A 19992-nucleotide genomic window follows, 5' to 3' on the forward strand; every position below is an offset into this window, starting at 1 on the left:
TCTTCCGAGTGACCAGATAAAGCGCTCTTTGTTATGTAAAGTCCAATTAAATATTGGCTTGGCCGAACAAGAAACTGTTTGATTACTATTTTTAAAAGTCCAGTGACCGGAAAGATGCAAACGAAAAATGGCGCAACAGAAATAAACTCTGCACAAAAATTGTGCAAATTCAAATTTGATTTCATAAATCGAGCATTTGTAGGCATTAACAAATAGTGACTACAAGTACATTGTAGCATAATAATATCATGGGGTATTACATTTTAAAAAGGGAAATGGCAATTTCCATGTAAATAAATATACGGCTATTTAGAAATTTTTGCTAATTTAGTTATTGATCCATCGTGTTCCTAATCCAAAGAATCATGAAAAAAAACACGTGTGGTTAAATATATATATATATATATATATATATATATATATATATATATATATATATATATATATATATATATATATATATATATATATATATATAAACTACAGGACCAAGCAGGGTCGGGAGTCAAGCTAACCCTGTTCGTACTGATCTCACTACTAGAGAACAGTGATGACATGAAGTACCTGGTAAGTCAAGGGTTAATTTTTTTATGGGAAGTGGGGGGGGGGGGATGATTGGGCCGGAAAACCGAAAAATTCCGAGTTTAAACCCCGGGCAGACGAGGCTCGATAGCTGGCAACACCAGACAACTTCAGAATAAAACAAATGCTGTCTTGTAGTTTGTTTTTAGATAGACAAAGTTCATGAGAGCTTTTTATCAACAATAAATGTCTTGAACATTGACAATATGTTTGAAGAAAGCATTTTTTCAGGCTTTATGACATCTTCAAGGATATGAACGAACAAAAGTCTGAAATGTCCCAGAACTTATTTATCTCATAATTTCCAGGAATATCTTTATTAAAAGCAACGAAAAACCACAAGCCCACATTATTTTCAAATTAAGTCTAAACCAGAAAGCCACATTACCCACAGTAACTAAATATAAAAACCGCATTTTTCCAAGAATGTTGATGAGGCAATACAAAAAGCCCTGGCCTACGCTGAACAGGAAGTTGCCAAGTTGGATGATCTCTACGTTCTCGCCATGGCGTCTTACGCTTTCCAACTGGCCGGCAGCAACATGACCCAAGCTGTTCTAGACAAACTGGAGGCTGAGTCAACTCAGAAGGGTAAATCGTGTTCTGTACATCGAATCATGTTTGTACCTTCGCTGCACGTTTAAACACGGTTAATTACTATACCAAACACACAGCCCCCTATGAAATCCATTACAAAAATAAAGTAAAATTTTATTTTAACGTTTATAATAAACTTACCTTTTCAATCCATGGGACAGATAAAATAGATATGAAGGGAAATTGTGTAGCAATATGCCCAGCGCTGTTTACATTATATAACTTGAGCGAAGTCCCTATCAGAGCTGGAATAATGACTCAGCCTGCAGTCTCTTAACTGGATCCGAACTCTAGACTTTCTATAAACAGACGGCATGAAGTACTGGCAACAATCAGATCAACCGAGGATCATCACGTGGCAGAGCCCCAACCCCACCAAGGCCGTTGACATTGAGATGACCGCCTACGTCTTGCTGACCTACACAAAGCGGGGCGACTTGGTGGCGGGCAAGAGCATCATGCAGTGGATCACCAAACAGAGAAACGCCAACGGAGGCTTCATATCAACACAGGTTTGTCAAGAAGTTAACTTTGTAAAACTCTAAGTGAAACTACTATCCAAGTTTAAGCAATGTTTTATAATTTTATATTTTACATATTTAGGTTATAATTTAAAATTAATTATAATTCTGCATTTTACTCTGCCTCCTAATCGATGCAGTATTACATTTGAAATGTAGTGCTAAACATTTCATAAACAACAAGCATCCCTCAACACAATCACTCTCTAGGATACCGTCGTCGCCCTGAACGCCCTCAGCGAGTACGCCAAACAGATGTCCAGCAAAAAATTAAAAGTCCACATCACCACCCAGCTGGACTCTGAGACTACCTACACCTTTGACGTCGACAAGACCAACTCACTTCTGCTGCAGTCTAGAGAGGTTACAGTGCGAGATTTGGTTGAATAGTATATATATATATATATATATATATATATATTATATATATATATATATATATATAATATATATAGTATATACTATATATATAATATATATATATATATATATATATAGTATTATATATATATATATATATATATATATATATATATATATATATATATATATATATAATATATATATATATATATATATATATATATATATATATATATATATATATATATATATATATATATATATATAGATATATATATATATATATATATATATAATATATATATATATATATATATATATATATATATATATATATATATATATATATATATATATATATATATATATATATATATATATATATATATATATATATATATATATATATATATATATATATATATATATATATATATATATATATATATATATATATATATATATATATATATATATATATATATATATATATATATATATATATATATATATATATATATATATATATATATATATATATATAAATATATACTATTCATGTATGTATAGAATACAAGAGTACCAGCTCAAGTTGTGATCACCGCTACTGGCTCAGGCATGGCACTTGTTCAGGTATTTCCTCTGTTGACAACCCTTTTATTATAACAGATCCTTTAACCCGTATATACACAACGAGCTACTGTAAATTTTAAAATGCTACACTATTATTAACTGTTATTAAAAATATTTTTGTAAAACCAGCAACAATTTTCTAATCAGATTTCTATTAAATCTGTTCAAATAGGCTGCTCTAAGCTTCAACGTGCTGTCAGATATAAAGCCAGAACACTTTGATCTAAAATTGGAAATAGTAAAGGAGAATTTCACATACTTGGATGTGGAAACTTGCACAAGGTGTGTACATTGGTGATACCCGATGTGGATCAAAGTGTTGGTTAGAAATGTGGGTGTATGGTGGCTAAGCTCCTAAACATTTTGTTTGAATATAGACTTTTTAAATGTTAAAACATCTTTTATAGATTTGTAATTAGTATGTCATATCCAAAAAAAAATAAAAACGTACATTTGTACGTACATGTAAACCCGCTCCACAAGGTGTGTACATTGGTGATACCCGATGTGGATCAAAGTGTTGGTTAGAAATGTGGGTGTATGGTGGCTAAGCTCCTAAACATTTTGTTTGAATATAGACTTTTTAAATGTTAAAACACCTTTTATAGATTTGTAATTAGTAAGTCATATCCAAAAAAATAAAAACGTTCATTTGTACGTACATGTAAACCCGCTCCACACAGACCCGCTTCTGATAAGTATATCCACATTTATTGGTAGCGCGATCCATTTGATTAAGTATATATATATGAAAGCATAAGTTTGCTTGATACACTTATCACTGTGTTTTTATGTGGTTACTGTTTGGACTTTGGAGCTTCCTTTGTTTTTATAGCTTTAGGGTAACAAGTACCATTAAATTTAATTGTAAAAACAAACTAACTTGTTGCTAAAATTTCGAAAAACTTCTATTAAAACAAGATGGTTAGGAAAGGTCCCAGACAGTGCCATGGCCGTACAAGAGTTTGGTATCCCATCAGGCTTTGTGGCTGACCTTGACGACTTGACCCAGCTAGACAACCTAAAGAGAGTCGAGACACAAAACAAGAAGGTTATCATCTACTTCGACAAGGTCAGTTTACTTAGAATTTTTTACTCGTAAAGAGGGTTTCTTATGTAACTTTAGTTTCGATTTACAGATTCAAAGATTTTAATTTTTTTAACACTAATATTTTTCCGTCATAGGTAAAATTCTGCTTCATCAAAGGGAAACCGTTTAAGACATTGTGTTGTATCAGATGAAAAATAAAAACATTTTACGTTTCTTTAGTTTAAATTTTAAGTAAAAAGGTCTGTGTCTAAATGTGTTTCTACCTCCCAGATCGGCAGGACGCCCGTGTGTTTAAACCTTAGAGTCAGACGAGTTGATTTTGTTGCCAAGTCCCAGCCAGCTGCCGTCAGGGTCTATGACTACTATGAGCCACGTAGGTCACAGGTTTTACAGAAATATTGCTTGGTTTACGTTTATCCACTAAAACTTCATTAAACAGTTATACAATCAATGTTTCCCATTGTAGGAGGTTGAAATAAACGATATTTCATTTACATGTTATCAGAAATTAGACCACGTGAAGGAAGTATTTTTTTAAATAGCTAATTACACCATAATTGATTATAGATCTAGTTAACAATATGCTTCATTATAAGAATAATGCGTAAGACTTTGTTTTAGCAGATAAAAAATATAAAACATTTTATATTTTGTTAGTTAAAATTTGAAGCAAAAAGTTCTATTCAAATCGAACCGTCACGATCCCATTTCTCACTATCCCAATTGTTTTATATACTACAGGCAACCAGGTGACAGTGTTCTACCAATCACAACTTCTGAAAGACTCCACCATCTGTGACGTCTGCCGGGAATGTGAGAACTGTCAACCACCAATTGAACAGGAAGAGGTATTTTTAGTTGTGTATTATGTAGATTACGTTTCAATAAAATTACACGACAAAATATCATAAAAAAGGGATTTCTGAAGAGCTAAATAAATCAATTCGACGTAAAAATATGCATTGGGACTTTGGTCATCAATAATTTCACACTTACAGAAGAGACATATGTTCCTGATCAACCCTATTCTTTAAAATTTTATTTAAGGTTTTTTTTTTGTCAGAACTATTGTTATCTCTGAGATATTCAACCTCAATCTAACGGGGGGGGGGGGGGGGGGAACTATAGCTAACTCAATAATCGGGATTTAACGTAATCTAAAACTGACCTAGACTGAACTCGATCCCATATAAATTATATTTTTTTAGTGCTTAAATTAGATTAACGTTTTGCAGATGCGACACAAAGCTGATATTTGGTAAGTAGACAGCTCAGGTGCCGTAGTCACCTGGAAAAATATCAGATTCTCTGAAATGTAAAATTAAGGGGTTGTAAACTAACCAACCTGACCTCTGTTTATACATATTATTAAAGGGGCTTTATTGTGTCAAATTTAAAACTTTTTTTCCCCGTTCTAAAAATAAAAATTAAGAAATAAAACCTTTGGGTCAAATTGAAATTTTAATTTTAAATATATTCTAAAAGGTGTTCAACTAACTTTGAAAATTAAAAAAATAATGACTAACTTAGATTTGTTTCATGGCTGATGTAAACAAAGTAACTACGTCACTGGCAAGCAATGTGCTCATTCGTGCCCAATTATGTGCATTTTCTTAGTTTCTCTGGCTATTTTATCTTTCAACATGCAGGAAGTTCTTCTCTTCAATACAAAAACAAAATGCGTCCTATGGAAACAAGATAGTTGTCGATTAAAAAATAAATTCGTTCTACTGCATTATTATAGTTCGGCTATAGCTGTAATGATACATTTTTTATTAGGTTTAGATATGATTTATATTATCAATTGACAGATCTTCCAATTCGAGCATATGAACATTTTTTTTCAGTGAGCGTTTCACATTGTCAGCGACTTGAAGTAAAAGTGTTTATTTAGGATTTTGGTTTTCGTAATATTATGTGAACAACCAATCTCGAGTTCCTCTTGTTGATAGCCAATGCTAAAGTAGCTTTAAATACTTACATGATCTTCTAAAATGTGATCATAATACAAATCATTTATTCTCACAGGTCGTAAGTGGCGTATTGGATAGATGCAAAGCTATCTTCGATCGGTGTGTGGAAATAATCTTTGATATTATTCATCTTTTATAGCAAGGAAAATCTTAAATCAAAGAAAACTTGGCTTAATTTGTATAGCAAAGCTATCTTCGATCGGTGTGTGGAAAAAATCTTTGATATTATTTATCTTTTATAGCAAGGAAAATCTTAAATCAAAGAAAACTTGGCTTAGTTTGTATTACCTTTCATTTGTTTAAACCTTTTACTAATTTGTATAAATATTATAAATCGCTTTATTTTAGCTTTAAAATACCTAATTCTCTTCATTGGTATAGACTTTTAAACTTGCCAACAACGCTTGAAGAAATGATTTGCTTTTATGCAACATATATTTTCTTCCTTGATATTTATTTTCTTTCTGAAATTGTATTTTTAAAAATAAATTTCATTTGAACTTACTCTGGGTTGTTATTTTCTTTTGATTTTTCTAGAAGTGTCAGACAATTAGTTTTTTAAGTGGCCAAAACATCTAGACGCAGGAGCCAGTGGTCATATTGAACCAAGAGTGCAGATTAGCATGCTTGTGAAGGGGAACATGTTCCAGGCTAATGTCACATTTAGCCACGAGTGCATCATACCATGCAAGTGAAGGGGGAACATGTTCTAGACATGTTATACTGAACCACGAGTGTAGTATAGGAATAAAGAAAAGAAAGAACTTGTTCCAGCAAAATATTTTGAACGCATGAAATGTTTCCACTTGCTTGCCTACTCAGTTAACTTGTATATAGTTCAACATGACACTGGTCGGACATTGAACTCTGATTACCACCGTTGGGGACTTGATGTACTTCAAGCAGAGTTTCTTCCAGGCATCTCTTCTGGGAAGGGGAGGGGGTTGACAACCCCCACCCCCAAAATATCAAGTACCCCCAAGGAGAAAAAGGCCTGGAAGAAACACTGACTTCAAGAATAGGATGCCCCCAAAAATGTCTATTTCGTAAAGCAACGGATTAAATTATTTAACAAACTATTTCTATTTTATCCAAACTTATTTACATGTAATGTTTTTATTTTTACTCTTTTTAGCAAACACGTCGACGATAAAAAACATTTTCTTCTACTTTTGTTGCTCCAGCACTTAGAATTTGTAATCTGTCTAAATATCTTGTAACTTACCCTCATATACTCAATTGTGGAGTAATCACTGTTTTGACATAAAAACAAACAGAACGAATTTGATTTTGAAAAAGTACATTAATACGACTAGAAGTTACTGTTTTACCTTTAAATCTACTTTAAAGAAAAGCATGGAACATGCTAGTTTTTTTCTCGTATGCAGAGTTTAGATGAAGTATTGTAATCGTGCTAAAAGCCGCAGTCGAGATTTCGACAAAGTCTTAGTCTGTGTGTGTATGTGTGTGCGTGTGTGAACACGCTAACTTGAATACCTTTTCAGGCATGCTGAAATTTCATATGCAAAAAGTGCATCAAAGGTGTTGTATTCTATCAACTTCAAGTTCTTTCCGGTAACGTAAATAATACTTACTCTAATTCCGGTTTCTCCAAATTCTATAACTTGAGTTCCGTTTAAGTAATGTGGAGGAAATTTCAAACATAAGGATTAAATTGTAGGCGTCAATTTTTGGAAGTGATACTTTATTCTATTCCCACGTGAACATATTAACTAGACTAATTATTATTATGTTACTTATTATTAGAATTACAGGAATTAATATTAAAAAATAAAGATATAAGAATATACAAGAAAGTTTAAGAGAGCTCACTGCCGCTTTATTGTATCATATGTTGTATCAAACATCATCACCTACATTTCTATTTTCATTGCTATAATATAAATTAAATGTAGCTAAGACTTGTTGGATTTCTTTACCACACATCACGGAAAGTTAGGCGGACATCAGTGTTGTCTCTTAATCTGTCGCGCAGAATAAACGAACATAACCTGTTATATTTATTAGTTATTTAAAAATGGGCTCAATATAATACAGGCAAAGAAAATCATTTATTTTCGTCTTTTAGTGTCCATTTATATAACAGCTTGCTATTTAAATTAAAACATGTTTTTTCTATTTATTTTAAACAGTATTACCTGACAGAAAAAGAATTGCGCTCCAATTTAATGCAAATAATGTGTGTATAAGAGTGCGATAAAATTAGTACTATGTAAAGTAAAAATAATTTATTCCTAAAAATGTAATTAAACATTCAATTAGGTTAATTTTTCTCTCATATTGTATTGCCATCGAGTTTTGACCTAAATTCAAAAGAAATTGGTCCGTTGGGAGTGGTCGAAATTTTGCTCGCTAAGTTAAACAAGACGAAGAGAAACAACAAAAGCTCTAAGCACGAGGAATCGAGATAAAATCAAATCTTGCATAAAGCACTCGAACGATGGGGTTTATTAAACGTGATACCTTCCATATGTAAACCGTGTAAATACTCTTTATATCTTAGTCTTGAATATATCCAAAAATACTCAGGTGAACAAATAGGAAGTAGAATCGGTAAACATCCCAAAATAACGGTCAGTATCTGAATATTTCCACTGACCTAGGCACAGCTAATACAATCCTTGCAGACGTCACAGATGGAAGAATCCTCCAGAATTTCGGACTGGTAAAAAACCGTCACCTGGTTTCCTGATTAAAACGAAAACAAATTTTATTGCATCTTTTTATGAAATTATCTATCTCAATTTACAATATCTATATATATAATTCTCTTCTGGGAGCCGTTAGAAAACAAGCTGCAAGCGCCTCCTTGCAGTCCCCTCTCTTTCTCTCTATCACTATCACTACCACCCCACCCCACCCCCACATTGTCTGGTGAGCTGTGGTCACGCTAAATGTTTACAAAGCTAAATGTTTACAAATCGTAGAGCCGTAGAGCCGGGTTTCTATTAGGGGCAGATAATTTCTTTCGATTTTAAACTTACAGGAGCTAACTAAGAAATAACTAAGAGTAGGCTGCTTTCAACGGGGGGGGGGGTGTAGGGTCGGGGTTAGGGGAAAGGGGGGGGGGGGTTAGTGTTTTAAAGCAAATATTTTCAGTGGCAGCATTGGTACTGTCGAATTCACAAATTATGAATTACTAAAAAGTAGAAAATAAAACAACTAATTAGCGGCGTATGATACGCTGCGGGTCGGCTCGTATAATTTAATTGGATAAAAATGGATAAAAATACTAATTTTTTTCTATATTGCTCATGAAATTTTAAATTATATAGATTACACGTTTAGAATCTTTAAGAAGTTTAAACTTAACTGTATTGAAATTTATGTTTCTAAGTTTAAAACTTTTATTTTAATTAGTTGAAGCATAGTACGCCTTAGTTTGTAAAGGTTTTCTGTCAAGTGGTCTTATTACTATATATTATGTCATTTGAAATATCGTTTATTTCAATATCCGATAACGGCCAAAGATGATTGTAGAAACTGTTGAACGCTGTTTAAGTAGATAAACGTAAACCAAGCAATGTTAGTGTAAAACCTGTGACCTACGTGGCTCATAGTAGTCATAGACCCTGACGGCAGCTGGCTGGGACTTGGCAACAAAATCAACTCGTCTGACTCTAAGGTTTAAACACACGGGCGTCGTGCCGATCTGGGAGGTAGAGACACATTTAGTGTATAGATAGTACATTTTTAAAATGATTTTCATCCTTCTTAGTGAGCTACACAAACTGATTTATTGTTTTTTACCTGATCCTTTCAGATTTCAAACATTACGTATTTCATCGTAAGGCTTTTTCTATTTTATGTCAATGTATAATTTACTTTTTATCTGCTTTAACTAAATAACAGAAATAATTAGACATTTTCAAACTGATTAATAAACTATAATTAATTTAAAACAAAAGTATTTTAAAAAGCAGCTGTTCAAGTCATAAAAGCAAAGTAATAATATTCGTTTTGCAAAACACATAAGAATAAGTATTGCCTGATTGTATTTTATTTGCCTACTTTAATATACAATTCATGAACAAAACATTTTAAATGGATAAATCAAAATGGTTTGCTTTCGGGATATATTTTGATAAAAATATTGAAAGAGAATTACTAAATTGAAATTTAGAAATACAAAATAAATTCAAGTTTCATTATTTTAAAATTTAATCAAGTCAATGTTCATTATTATAAAACTAATAAACGAACGTGCTAAAGATATGCTTTTAAGAAAGATAAAAAAATTAAAAATGTTTGATAAAAAAGGAGAGATTTTTCAGATAACAAAAATTATATTTGATTTTTTTTTTAAACTTTAGCCGCCGCCTTTCCAAACTAAAAAAAATTGAAGAAATCATTTTAGATTGAAAGCGTGAAAAAAAAATCCCCTTTTCAGCATACTGACCTTATCAAAATAGAGAATGACCTTCTTGTTTTGTGTCTCGACTCTCTTTAGAATGTCCAATTTGGTAATACTCTCAAGGTCAGCATCAAAGCCTGATGGGATACCCAACTCTTGGACAGCCATTCCACTGCTCTGGCCATTTCCCCTCCACCTGATTTAACATTTTAAAAAAAAAAATTAATTAAACTAAACTTAAACGTATGATAAAATATTTTTCCTTCTCATATACTTTAAGTGAAAATACATCAGTCTACGAAAATTTAATTTTCATCTGTTTTATTTAGTTCGCAAATTATTGCCAAACAAAGAAAAACAAATCGATAGTATGTTAACAGTTAAACGCTATAACTACTTTCACGTACGCTGTGCAAGTCTCCAACACTAGTAGGTTAAGTGTCTCCTCTACAATTTTAACTTTTAGATCAAATGTAATGGTCTCTATTTCTGAGAGAACATTGAAAAACACGGCTGCCTATAAAAAAAATATAAAACAGCATGTGCAATTGATTCTGGGTTATAAAATTAAAACATGATTATAAGTATTTTTAATATTACAACACGTTGAACTACTATCTACAAAAAATGAGTCAGTTTTCAAACTATATTTTAAAATAATAAATCCCAAAAATGGGAGATATGTTTTTGTTGTAATACGTGTAACACATATGGTTACCAGCCAAGGGGGGGGGGGGGGGGGGGAAGAATGAAGTTTTAATTCATTGGGTTGCGGCCCCTATGGGACCGCAACTGAACTGTTGATGTAGATTTTTTTCATGCTCTTGTGAGCGATGTTACCTGTGTCCCATGTCATGTGACATGGGACTGTGGGTAGTTTCGTGCCTAGCCGTGTGAGTCACACGCAAGGCTGCTGTCTGTGGACACGGTGACCAAGATGTAGACCTAATGATGTTTTTTCTCTCTGATTTGAAATCGTCGTACTACTGTGTTCTGCATCGCCGTCATGGCTCGATGCAGTGAATAAAGCGAGTACTTGACAACAACTGTCGGTGTCAGTGTGTTCTAAATCTCAGGGTCAGCACGTCTTAACCACAACACCTCAGTGGGTAAAAGCATTCCCACTGAATGAGGGTTACATACGATTCCATAAAGTAAAGTAATACATAAACAAACAAGCTATAAGTGTATATGAATACTTACTTCAACTAAAGCTACACCTGAGCCACGAGCGATGATTGTTAATTTTGCTGGTAAACTTGCAATCTGTACATTTTGTATATATATATATATATATATATATATATATATATATATATATATATATATATATATATATATATATATACATAATTAGAGTACGTGTGTAATTTTGCTTAAAACATTTGAAAACAGAGTTTAAATTACAAAATTTATCAACAAAAGACAAAATATTCATACGGCACCTCGCTCGTCTGCACCAAAAGTGAGTTGGACTTGTCTATATCAAAGGTGAAGGTTGATGAAGCTTCAGATTGTGAGGAGACAGAGACGATGCCAAACCCCTGTGTACATCGATATATATATATATATATATATATATATATATATATATATATACATATACATATACATATATAAATATATATATATATATATATATATATATATATATATATATATATATATATATATATATAATATACATATATATTTATATTTATATGTATATATTTATAGGACGAATGATCTCACGGACAAAAGATACCAGGACAAAATATATAATGACAAATGATATCATGGACAAATGATTTGAGACAAAATATCTCACAGTAAAATTTTAATAGTAGTATTGAATGATTTTAATTGATCTGAACATTTTTATTGACTGTCATATGTATCGTTTACCATATTTAATATTGTTTATACGCCTATGTAATAATTTCAAGAAATGTTTGCCTCATAAATTTGTTATATCGACTAAACATTTTAACATTAAGATTACTAAAATATTATGAGAAGATTAAAGAAATTTTTCGATAGACAGCGTAAGTGGACTTGCCAAACCTAAGACAATTCTACCATATCAGGTGGACGAAATTAGATCAAAGGGAATAAAATAACAATAAAGACACACCTTGGTAACAAGGGATATATATATATATATATATATATATATATATATATATATATATATATATATATATATATATATATATATATATATCGACTATTTCAGGGAATTATTTTTAGGGACTGTAGATTGATTGAAACATTACCTGGGAACTGCTCTTGTTGGTACTAAAGCTGGATTTAGACTCCAGCGTGGCTGTGATGTGAAGCTTCAAGTTGTTGCTGTACGTCTGCTTGGCGTACTCACTCATGGCGTTCAGTGCCACGACCGTGTCCTACATAGAGAATAATCGTTTAATTCTAATTGGTCAACATAATATTGTGCAATATATGTTTTTGATTAAAGGTTTATGTACCATAGGGGAAGAAAATGTTTTTAAAATATTATTTTAGAAATTCAAAAATTTAGAATTTTAAAAAAAGGATAACATATGTTATATAAGCAATGTTGGAAAAGGTGTCCACAGTAAAAAAAACAATATAGTTTCAAATTGCCCGGGGTAGGAATATAACTTTAATGGCGATTCTTAAGGATTATATGGGAGAGTACGAAATAGTGACGTCTTACTTATACATTACATTTAAAAAGGTTTTTTTTTTGTTTACTAGTTTGAAATGTATTAATAAAATTTATTTTTTATAAATTATAGTTGAAATTAGCAAAGTTTCCCATAAAGACAAACTACTAGTACACAGTTAAAAAAAGCAATATTTTTTTTTCCTTTTTATTGGATACGTTAATTTATAATGGGAAATTGTATCAAATTTGCAACTTTAAAAAAAAAATTGATGCTTGTTTTGTGGACCTACCAACGTAACATGTCGTTTTTTGGTGATTAGATATTTTAACTAGAATTTTACAATAAGGATAGTTAGGAGAAGGTAGAAAACAGTTAACAAGATTAATTGAAGTGCTTTATCACAACTCAAAAACAATATAAGTTATGCAGAAAATAAAATGGGTTTTCAGCTTATACGAAAACATTTATCATAGCGTGCGTTGTATTTTAGGCTATAGTTAATCAAAAACAACTTTTTAGACAAACCTGTGTGGACGTGAAGCCTCCGTTGGCGTTTCTCTGTTTGGTGATCCACTGCATGATGCTCTTGCCCGCCACCAAGTCGCTCCGCTTTGTGTAGGTCAGCAAGACGTAGGCGGTCATCTCTATGTCAACGGCCTTGGTGGGGTTGGGGCTCTGCCAGGTGTAGGTAGAGGTCTTTGGTGGCTCCGGCTGGTGCCAGTACTTCATGCCGTCTGCGTAGAAAAAATTAAGTTTCTTTAAGTGTTAAGCGTGTCTGTCATTTTAGCTTGGCATTTAATAAAAACATTTTAGTGGTTAGTATTTTGTCAGTGGAATACAGTAATTTGCCAGTGGAAAATAGTAATTCGTTAGTAGAATATAGTAATTCATCAATGGAATATGGTAATTCGTTAGTGGAATACAGTAATTCGTCAGTAGAATATAGTAATTCGTATTATAAAAGTAAGTACCTTTGATTGTTGCCTTGGCCTCCAATTTGTCTAGAATAGCTTGGGTCATTTTGCTGCCGGCCAGTTGGAAAGCGTAAGACGCCATGGCGAGAACGTAGAGATCATCCATCTTGGCAACTTCCACTTCAGCGTAGGCCAGAGCCTTACGCCTAGCTTCGGTTACATTCTGGGAAAATAAAAATAGGAATATATGGTATAATCGAGGTTTTACTATTAAATTAACATTATAAGTCATTACAGCATCTATTATTTTTAACCCCTGACCTATCACTATAAAGTATGTAAGTCAACCGTTACATTAGAAGTCTAGAATTAACCTTTTACAAATTACCTTTACAAAATAAAAATCAATACCCCGACTTATCAATATGAAATTAACCATTTTCTCACCAATAAAAACTCTACCCTTGAGTAAAGCTTTAAAATTAATACATAGTTAACCAATTATTAAAAAGCACAAATGGGGATGAATTGGACACACCCTTCGATATTTAATGGAGGCGAGCGAATTGACAAGAATCCTTCCATAATGTTATTGACATGGAATAAAACGTTTTTTTTAGATTTAGCAAAAAAATCGAACGTAAAAATAATTTTAAAAAAAAATGCATAAAAAACGTTTTAATAACAAGCTTTTATGTAATGATGCACTAAAAAGTAGAAAATAAATTATAGACTACTACTTAAATAACTATAAAGAAAAGCGTGGGTGTCTTTCTTAACATTAGTAAAGGTATCCAATAGATACTAAAGTGACCCACGCTTTTCTTTATAGTTATTTAAATAGTAGTCTATAATTTATTTTCTACTTTTTAGTGCATCATTACATAAAAGCTTGTTATTAAAACGTTTTTTATGCATTTTTTTTCAGTACTTTACATGTTTTATTTACAATAGAGTTACATGACTAAAAACCATTGCGCGCCTACTGAACATCACGTTCAGTAGGCGCGCAATGGTTTTTGAACGCAGCCATTACGTGATGGCGCAGCTATTGAAGGTGATGACGCGTGTGGTGTGGTTGGCTAGACATGCCTACTAATTCGGTCCAAATTTTAATTAATTCATAAAAAATTAATTAGGCATCCAATTAAGTCAAATTTAGTTTCAGATTGCATTGTCTTCATGTCTTGACCCACGTGCTAACTTTGAATCGTATCGGTCAAGTAGAACTGTCCGAATTTTCACTCCTGCGTTTCCGTCTAGACAGACAGACAGACTGTCGAGGAAGTGAGTTAAATAAAAGCTTGTAAAAATAAAAACTTAAGCCTGAAATAAATTCAGAAATTTTATATTTTTAGAGTCTATGTTATAAAAGTTGCAAATCAAGAGAACTTGAAAATAATTTGTTGAGTTTAAGGCTACATTTCTATATTATTTCATCAAGCCTAAGTTATAACCGGTTGTTTCACTTTCGTAAGACAGATATCGATTAACTCCGTGATCAATAACTATTTGTTTACAAAACTTTGGAGAAAAAGTGTTTAAATAACAATGCAAATTTAAACCCCATGAACTAGTTTTCCTTTTTTTTCGCTTACAATGTATACAATAAAATTTATGACAGCCTATCGAATAGCAGGATGCCATTGTTTATGTCGCCATTACACGTGAAAACCAAATTGTTTTTGCTTTTGTTTTAATTTTTATTTAGTTAACGAAAATATTAAAAACATCAAATACATCCAATCTTTAGTAAAGTCCGAAAAAGACCAGACAGGCAGGATTTTATAACCATATTAATTGTAACTACGCCATGAATGATTTTAAATTATTTAATGGGCCTCTCAAATACTTTCTCACTCTCGCCCATTAGCAACATCACCAGACAGGCACTAGATTGGAATACCCAAAAAAAAGAAGATAGTACGTAGGCCAAAACGAACATGGAAAATGTCAGTGAAACAGAAGCAGCCGAAATGAAGAATGCCCAACTTGAAGAAATCGTCCAAAACCGAGTACGATAGAGAGGTGTGATTGCGTCCCTTAGTTCCACAAGGATTCCATATTAATGAATTTGATGATTATCAATTTTTTAAATTTAAAATCAACTCTTCTTACAAATATAAAATGAAACAACGAATTGTATAAAAGTTAACCCTTGACCTACCATATTCTCTCGGGCATCACGGTTCTCCAGAAGCGAGATCAGCACAAACAGGGTCAACCCGACCCCTGACCCAGCTTGACTCTATTTTCATACAAATAATTTTTAAGAAATAAATTTCAAAATTTTCGTATTTGAATTTGATTAGCAACTAATTAAGTCAATGTATTCTATAGTGTATATTTATGTATTGTTTAAATTCGAATGTAATTTGGTTTCCAAGAAATATTTTGGTAATTAATTATTTTAATTCACAATTACTGCATAAAAATAGCAACAAAATTTACAACTACAAAATAAAATATTTTCATGTATTAAACAGACCTGCATGGTACGGCTAAGCACCTCGCCAGGTTCCGGAAAGCTGCCGTCCGTATTTTGTTGCTGTATCATCCACTGGATGGCGTCGTTGAGGATGTTGTCATCAACAAAGATGTGACGTTTGGCCTGGTGGAAGACGCGGGCTACAAAAGCTGTCAGACTGTCAAGATACAAAAAAAAAACGTTACCAATTTTCTCAGAATTATGTAAATGTATAACGAAATTGTTTTACCTTGCCACGCTACAGGTATTACCTTGGATTTAAATTCATTGCATGTTTTCTATAATTGATACATTGTGTGCCAAAGTATTTTTTTTTTTAGAATTTTTTAATACCACCTACTAATCTCAAGTTGATATAACCCGATTGTGTAGATTCACTATGAGTAAAGCACATTACATGCACAATTTATTTCTCCAAGATTTAATTAGGTTAAAATTGTTAAATTTTGCGAACATTAAAAACGAAACGACATATTTTTAAAAAAAAATTAAAACCTATCACGCATATTTCACATAAACCTATAAACCTACAACATGGATCCTGACTTGTCTCCCTCGCCAAAAGCACTGAACGAGCCGTCACTGTGTTTGTAGGTCAACTGTCTCTGGTAGCCTGCGTGACGTCATAAACAATATGTTAAATAGACAATAGATTGAGATAGTTTAGCTGCTCTTACTAAAGATCAAAGCCAATCCATGGCAATCGCATGAATACAATTAGTTGAATAGACCTTTTGGAACTGTAAAATCGCATGAAAACAATTTGCCTGGATAGACCTTTCTGAACTGTACAGTCGCATGAATCCAGTTACTTGAATAGACCTGGCTGAACTGTACAGTCACATTAATACAATTATTTGAATAGACTTTGCTGAACTGTACAATCGCATGAATACAATTACTTGGATCGACCTTGCTGAACTGTACAATCGCATGAATCCAATTACTTGAATCGACCTTGCTGAACTGTATAATCGCATGAATACAATTACTTGGAAAGACTTTGGCGAATTGTTCACATAAATTCAACAACTTGATAGTTTAACACTTGTATTATGCACCAAAAACTAATCATGACCATAATATGAGAAAACTAGTCTACAAACATTGACCAAACACTTTTGTTTGTAACGTGTGATATATACAGATTAGAGAGGGATGATAAAGTTCCCTTTTCATATCTGACGAGCCATGGGGAAGGTGAAATAGAGTTCATCTGTTTTTGTGCCCTCTGCGTATTTTAGGATAGTGATTTCAGCTCTATGCCCAGCTGCCTTTACTTTCTTAACGTGAGTTAGATACCCATCGAAGCTAGGTTGAGTCAAGGACGTTCTACTGCCCTGACTCAAAGACCAAGGGCGATAGCGAAACTTGAAACTGCTAACTTTAACTAGAAAGTCATAATTTATACATCTCTCTATAAACACAGATATACTAGCATATCTTTGTTTCCAGTAAATTTGTCTTTTAAAGACCAGCATGGTTAACGATAAAGAAATGCTATTATAATGAAGTCGTACCTGTCTCCATAAATCCGATGGCCTTCGTCTTGATGTCCTCTCTCAGTTGATTGACGGCCTTAAGGTAGTCTGTGACGTAGACATCCGGTGCCAGACTGACCATGTTTTGTTCTCCACATCCGGTTGGCATCTTTAGCAGGGAGTCTAGTCCAGCGATGGTTGGACCCATCAGGTCACCTGATAGAGTAACAATATCTCACACGTTGGAGTTTTACAACACATCATTAACCCATATTATCCCAAGGTCTCAAATTTTTATAATTTTTTGATATGGTTTAGCTTTTGGGCACTGAATGATGGAATGACTATGGATTTTTTTTTTTAAATCAATAATTTTTTAAATATCGATTTTTTAAAAAACGTCCCATAAATGTGACGCTAGCAACGAACGGCCCCATGTACATTTATTGAAAAATAAAATCATTTATCACGAAATTTGGCTAATCACGCGAAAAGTAAGCTGTATACTGATTTTGTATTGTTAGACCAATGATTACATTGTTTAGGACAGCTCAAAATATTTATAATGATCAATTGGGTTAGCCATATCATGGTCTAAAATGCAGAAATTTTGTTCGAAAGTCTAGTTTTCTTTCAATCTAGCATCCATCAAAGTGAACAACACTTGGAAATAAGTAAAGCTGTGACTAGTACATCTAATTATACACACATGATCACAAATATTGTTAGTTTTCATCGAAACTGTAATATAATTAAATATAAATAATTGATTTTTTGGGGGGCGTACTTGAAATTTTCAGGGGGGGGGGTGAGACTTAAATTTCAGGGGAAGGGTGGACATTGGTAAAAGTATGTTTTGTATATAAATTCCATTTTGTTCTGCCCCCCCCCCTCTCTGAAATGATGCCTAAAAGAAACTCTGCCCCCAGTGAATTTGCAAAAGACGATCCGGTCCAGTCCCAGATGTCATCCAGCCATCTTCTCTTTGTTACCCTCGCTATTCCTACCCCCCCAGGCGTACATTAGGACATCAGACATCTTATTTTTAGGGCCCGGATCTGTCTCTGGGGGCTTGTATTGAGTGTTCATGGCTCTCATCCATGTATGCACCTCACTATGCGAACAGCTCCCAATCTAACACCAGGAATCTCCTTAAAAAGTCAACAAAGTAAAACTGATATCGGGAACCTTTGGAGGGGAATATTATTGGGGCATGACAACTGTACACAGCTAATTCACCTTTCTGCTATATGTAGCTTGAGCTCTCTTATATGAAGAGTGTTAACCAACCACCTTGACTGAATCAGTTCACCTAACTCGTGGCCATTGTTATTATTGTGGTTTGTTATAATTTTAATATCACGCGCTAGTAAATTTACAGCAGTGCTAAATTAGTTTGTATTCAATGGTATTAAATACTTCAGTAAGTGTAATTCTGAAAACTTAGAAATAAAATGTAAGTTTTTCAATATTTGCAATTTTTTAATACAATAATATATAAGAAAATATAGCTCAAGGTCATAATTAAATATCTATAAAAACTACTTATCACCCTAAAGTCAACAGTTAACAAAGTCAACCATTGTTTCACCATAAATAACCATTTAACATAAACATTTCCATCTGTGTTTCTCGCTAGTGTCCAATAAATGTGTCGTTTGTGTAACAATCTGCATAAATATAGGTCAAGGTCATAATTAAATATCTATAAAAACTACTTAACACCCCAAAGTCATCAGTTAACATAGTCAACCATTGTTTCACCATAAATAACCATTTAACATAAACATTTGCATCTGTGTTTCTCGCTAGTGTCAAATAAATGTGACGTTTGTGTAACAATCTACATGGGGCCATTCGTTGCTAGCGTCCCACTTATGGGACGCTTGTTGTACACTTGATATAACGAAGTAGTAAAAAAAAATTGTTATTCTTAAATTTTTATCAGATAGAAATATGGTACTGCTACAAGTTTCAAATGTATTTTGCACTTAAAATGATAATATTTTAGAAGATATGCATTTTCCTGTGCGCATGTTTTCTTTTTTCCGCCATTTTGACAAGTCCTGCAAATCCGGCCCTATAACATTTTTCTAAGTTAATTTTTTTCACAAAACACACAAAAATTCAATAGTCTAACCATTTTCAAATACAATAAAACATATTTTGTGTTTTAACTAGTTTTTAATTAATTTTAGCAATGTTTTTACAAGCGTCCCATAAGTGGGACGCTAGCAGAATATGGGTTAACTAAACAAACGAATAACTTGTTTAATTATGATAAGTATCATATTGTTGCTGTCGCTACCCACCAAAGGTAAAATACCGCAGCGGTTAGGTACGTTTCTGCTGCTACCAAATGCCGAGACCTGGCATTTTTT

The 19992-nt window shown here is 32.7% G+C and overlaps 2 protein-coding genes across 2 annotated transcripts in view; one reads left to right on the forward strand and one right to left on the reverse strand.

Annotated features, from left to right (window-relative positions):
- LOC131931273 (CD109 antigen) overlaps positions 1-5986 on the forward strand; it is a 34934-nt gene extending 28948 nt beyond the window's left edge. Inside the window, exons 27-36 of the mRNA XM_059288013.1 lie at positions 487-567; positions 1008-1173; positions 1489-1691; positions 1911-2063; positions 2634-2696; positions 2869-2978; positions 3618-3768; positions 4018-4120; positions 4489-4595; positions 5776-5986. Of these exons, the coding sequence (XP_059143996.1) occupies positions 487-567; positions 1008-1173; positions 1489-1691; positions 1911-2063; positions 2634-2696; positions 2869-2978; positions 3618-3768; positions 4018-4120; positions 4489-4595; positions 5776-5859 (1221 nt within the window). The 3' untranslated portion in view covers positions 5860-5986. The remainder of the gene's footprint in view (positions 1-486; positions 568-1007; positions 1174-1488; positions 1692-1910; positions 2064-2633; positions 2697-2868; positions 2979-3617; positions 3769-4017; positions 4121-4488; positions 4596-5775) is intronic.
- Positions 5987-7535: 1549 nt separating this feature from the next.
- The window catches only part of LOC131931274 (CD109 antigen), a 33646-nt gene continuing 21189 nt past the window's right edge, over positions 7536-19992 (reverse strand). The window contains exons 26-39 of the mRNA XM_059288015.1: positions 17651-17827; positions 16662-16743; positions 16131-16287; positions 15810-15890; positions 13700-13865; positions 13254-13462; positions 12354-12482; positions 11541-11639; positions 11299-11361; positions 10503-10612; positions 10141-10291; positions 9291-9393; positions 8341-8429; positions 7536-7732 (exon numbers count right to left, since the gene is read on the reverse strand). Of these exons, the coding sequence (XP_059143998.1) occupies positions 8341-8429; positions 9291-9393; positions 10141-10291; positions 10503-10612; positions 11299-11361; positions 11541-11639; positions 12354-12482; positions 13254-13462; positions 13700-13865; positions 15810-15890; positions 16131-16287; positions 16662-16743; positions 17651-17827 (1616 nt within the window). The 3' untranslated portion in view covers positions 7536-7732. The remainder of the gene's footprint in view (positions 7733-8340; positions 8430-9290; positions 9394-10140; positions 10292-10502; positions 10613-11298; positions 11362-11540; positions 11640-12353; positions 12483-13253; positions 13463-13699; positions 13866-15809; positions 15891-16130; positions 16288-16661; positions 16744-17650; positions 17828-19992) is intronic.

The sequence above is a fragment of the Physella acuta genome, unplaced genomic scaffold, assembly GCF_028476545.2.
Source record: "Physella acuta isolate Inbredline_101_S28 unplaced genomic scaffold, ASM2847654v3 ptg001934l, whole genome shotgun sequence".
In the NCBI taxonomy this organism is placed as follows: Eukaryota; Metazoa; Mollusca; class Gastropoda; family Physidae; genus Physella; species Physella acuta.